Raw genomic sequence first — 3,622 nt, forward strand, 5'->3', positions numbered from 1 at the left:
ATGCAAAATTAGAACTCAGAACACATTTTCCCATAGAAACAAAGTATAAATGGTGGTGAGGTCCAGTTGTAAACCTATCCACAAGTACATTATCAGATAAATAGATTTTCTGTGCCTGGCCTGGGAACCCAAACACCATTTACAATCTTGCTTCTATGGGAAACTGCTGTTCCAAGTTCCAAACAGATTACAAAAGAACTTTCTGGAATACAACCCATTTGTAAGTTGCAGGCAGTTTGTATTTGTATTTTGACAGGAGGCCTTTAAAAATGTTCAAATGCATGATTCTAACTGTGGGCTGTGGGATGAAGATAAATCAACAGGCTTTTAATGATCTCTTCAATCACATTAGGTAGGTAGGCACCTAACCCTTCACCCACTAGGCCTGACCTCAACAGTTGGTGATAGACCTAAAGACCCAGTAAGCATGTAACGGATATGAATTTCTCATCATTAAGAGAAGGAATGTCCCCTCCCAATTAGCTCAGGCAGAAACCTGCTCACTTAATAGTGCCATTTTCCTACAGACTGTCATTATATGAATGAATAAATCCCTTGCTGGTCAAAAGCTTCTGAAGCTGAGTGTTAAAGCCCTTTTTTTGTTGAAGTCTGTCATGGGCTTTTGAATGTGAATTGCTCAGCTAGGGCACATAAAAAGCCCCAATGCCTTTAAACGGAGCCATCTCTATGCAAACAGGAGGGCACCACGCCAACAGTGGCCAGCAAGCCAGGCCAGCTGGCTCTTCATAGATTCTCTGAGCCAGTCAAGTTGTTTCAGTTCAGCTCAGCTCTTAGGGAGGGATGGCCCCCATGAGGCAGTGGTTGACCAATGTTAATTAAGTGTAATTAGAGGGGTCCTTAAGAGCCAGTGGAGCTGGGCTGCTGCCCTTAGGAAAGCCACTGTTTGAAAGCCTGCTATATACCAGCATTAAATACCACCCTGCTGGAGTCCAGATTGCCCCCTCAGCGAAGTGCCCATTACATTCCTCACAGCTATCTGAAATACAAGCAGCCCACAAGAAAAGAACGGGGAGACAGAGTAGAATCTGAAAGCACCAGTATTCTTTTTAATTGACCAAAACGAAGGAAACCAAATTTGTGTAAAGCTGCAGAGCTCCCTCCCCTGGGCTCACCGTCCATCCATGAATGATGAAAAAGGTTTTGGCTGTCATGTTGAAGCCACAGTCTTCTAGGGACTGGTTGTGGCCAAGGGAGAGGTAGCATCCTTCATGCTCTGGATCCTCGGAGGTGTGGAGGTTAAACTTCACTTTGGGTTTGGCAGCAGCCTGTACACTCCTGACTTTGTGGAGCTCATCTGGGGAGAAAGAACAGAGAGTGGATGCATCTAGCGAGCACTAGTAGTGAGACATTTGGGGTCTAGTTCTAGTGCAACCTTGAGTTAATTACTTAACCCCTCTGGGTTTTCATTTTTACATCTACTGCATGTTTGCTCCTCACCTCCAAGAAGAGTTGCAAAGATATTATAAAAGAGATATCTCATTTATATTTAAGAGTATTATTAGTCACTAGTATTAATTACTGTGACTCTGAAATAAACATGTCTCTCTTGCTTTTCTCTCTTCTTCCCTATCAAAACGAGTTCTCCTTCCTTCCCTCGAGTTACAACTTTTAGCATATGGGCCCTCAGTTCTTTTCCTAAAATGCTTAGAGTTAGCAGTTAAGTTGCAGAATTCAGAAATTTTCAAATTTTAAAAAGGCATTATGCTACATACACTGTGTATTGTATAACACCCCTAGCAGGGTCTGGGGGTATTCTCCACCAAACACACTAATATTTTTCCAGAGAAATACATGATTAATCACACTCAAGGGCAAAAAGAAAATTGCAAGTAGCCTCCTATTGGTTCAGGTCAGATTTGCTGCCAAAAGAGTTCAGGTCTGGTAAGGCCAGGTCAAGGCAGGTCTTGCTGCTAAACAGATTACAAAACAAATTTTCCATTTTCGAGAGATTTGGGGTTTTGGAATTGGAGGTCAGAAGCTGTTGACTATCATCTAATGGGCTTTCCCTAGTGTTCCCATCTCAATTCCAGTGCTTACTCCAAAAACCTCATGCATCCTCAGTGCTCTTGCGGCGCCAGGCATGTGCCAGACTTTATTCTAGTTTGTTAAGTAAATGACTAAAGCCACAGACAAACTCACAAGAGCAGCAAGACCACTTTCTCCAGCTCCACTGCTCACACACAGTGCCATCTGAGAGATGATCCAGCTCCCAAAACACAGCCAAAGTCACTGATGGACCCTATGGCCTTCAAACACTAGGTGCTGTCATCACCACACTATTTCAGTGGTCATAAATGAACCTGTCCAGCATTTTTTCAGCCATCCAGGAAACCATTCCTTGAAAACAAGCTAGGCAATTAAAAAATCAAACTCTCCCATCACCCAGAAGTCAGGAGAAAAGATAACAAATGACTATCAGGAGCTTCATTTTATCCCAGAGTTTAGAAGCAAATGAAATCATGGAAAGAGAAACCAGAAAGGCAGAGAGGGGGTTGGTGAAGCAGGAGGAGGGGGGAGGTGGAGGATAAGAATGAACCAGATGTAAAAAGAATAGGGTTCCAGAAAATGCAACTAAATACACAGGAGCAGAACTTTGTCATTAAAGTAATGAACGAAAGCCCCAACCAGCAGAAATTTGAACCATGGACATAACGAGTTTGACACCTCCCTAATTTCCACCCAGATAGCCACTCACATAGAGACCAGATGGGGAATTCTAGGAGAAAAGGAAAAGGAGTTTGCTGGCTTCCTGGGACGGATTGGTGGATAAACCCACATATTGACATAAAAAAGACTTGACTTAGCAGCTGGCTTCTCTGACTCCAGAGTTCTCTAACTTCATTTCTACGACTCTCATCCTGGTCACTTCAACCTCTGGAACTTCATAATTATTCTTCACCCAGATTGTTCTCATGGCTCATTCTCTCACCTCCTTTGGTTCCTTGCTCTCGGTGGTCAACTTCTCAAAGAGGGAAGCCTGACCACAGATTAAAACGGTACCATCTTCTCCCACCTGAATCCCATACCTTTCTCCTCTGCTTTTTCCCTCTATAATAGTAAGCACTATTTATACATTTTAACTAGATTCCTGTCTGTCTTCCCACCACTGAAATGTAAGCTCCATGAGGACAGGGGTTTTCACGTAGAAGTATTTAAGCAGGCATGCAATAAATACTTTTTTGAATGAATGAGATGGCCCACGAATACTCAGAATCACAGAACATAGAAGTTGAAAGAGAAGTTCTCATTGGACAGGAGAGGAACTAGAGATTCTAGCTGCCACAGGTCACATTTCTACTTAGCACTAAAGTTGGGGACATGCTAAGTAAAGCGAGGCTTTCCCATTCATTCATTCAAATTAACCCTCCCACTCATAGATAAACTGATATGGGCCCACATCATTTGGCACAAACCCAAAAGAATAATAGATGAAATAACCGAGTGTAGTCAAGGCGTTCCCCTGGCACTCCTAGATGACCCTACCCTCATCCCTGAGCAGGCTTCTTCCAGTGGAAGAGGCTGCGATGCAGAACTAAGAAAAAAAAGAAAAGCTAGCGCTAGGAGGAGGAAGGTGAGGAGAGAGGTAGGAAGAAACGGCATG

At 43.2% G+C, this 3,622-nt stretch overlaps 1 protein-coding gene across 1 annotated transcript in view; it reads right to left on the bottom strand.

Moving 5' to 3' along the window:
* Window positions 1–3,622, bottom strand: part of LIPG (lipase G, endothelial type) — a 22,138-nt gene that overhangs the window by 17,857 nt on the left and 659 nt on the right. Inside the window, exon 2 of the mRNA XM_006919907.3 lies at window positions 1,134–1,315. Coding sequence (XP_006919969.1) covers window positions 1,134–1,315 — 182 coding nt within the window. The remainder of the gene's footprint in view (window positions 1–1,133; window positions 1,316–3,622) is intronic.

Source organism: Pteropus alecto, unplaced genomic scaffold, assembly GCF_000325575.1.
Source record: "Pteropus alecto unplaced genomic scaffold, ASM32557v1 scaffold146, whole genome shotgun sequence".
In the NCBI taxonomy this organism is placed as follows: domain Eukaryota; kingdom Metazoa; phylum Chordata; class Mammalia; order Chiroptera; family Pteropodidae; genus Pteropus; species Pteropus alecto.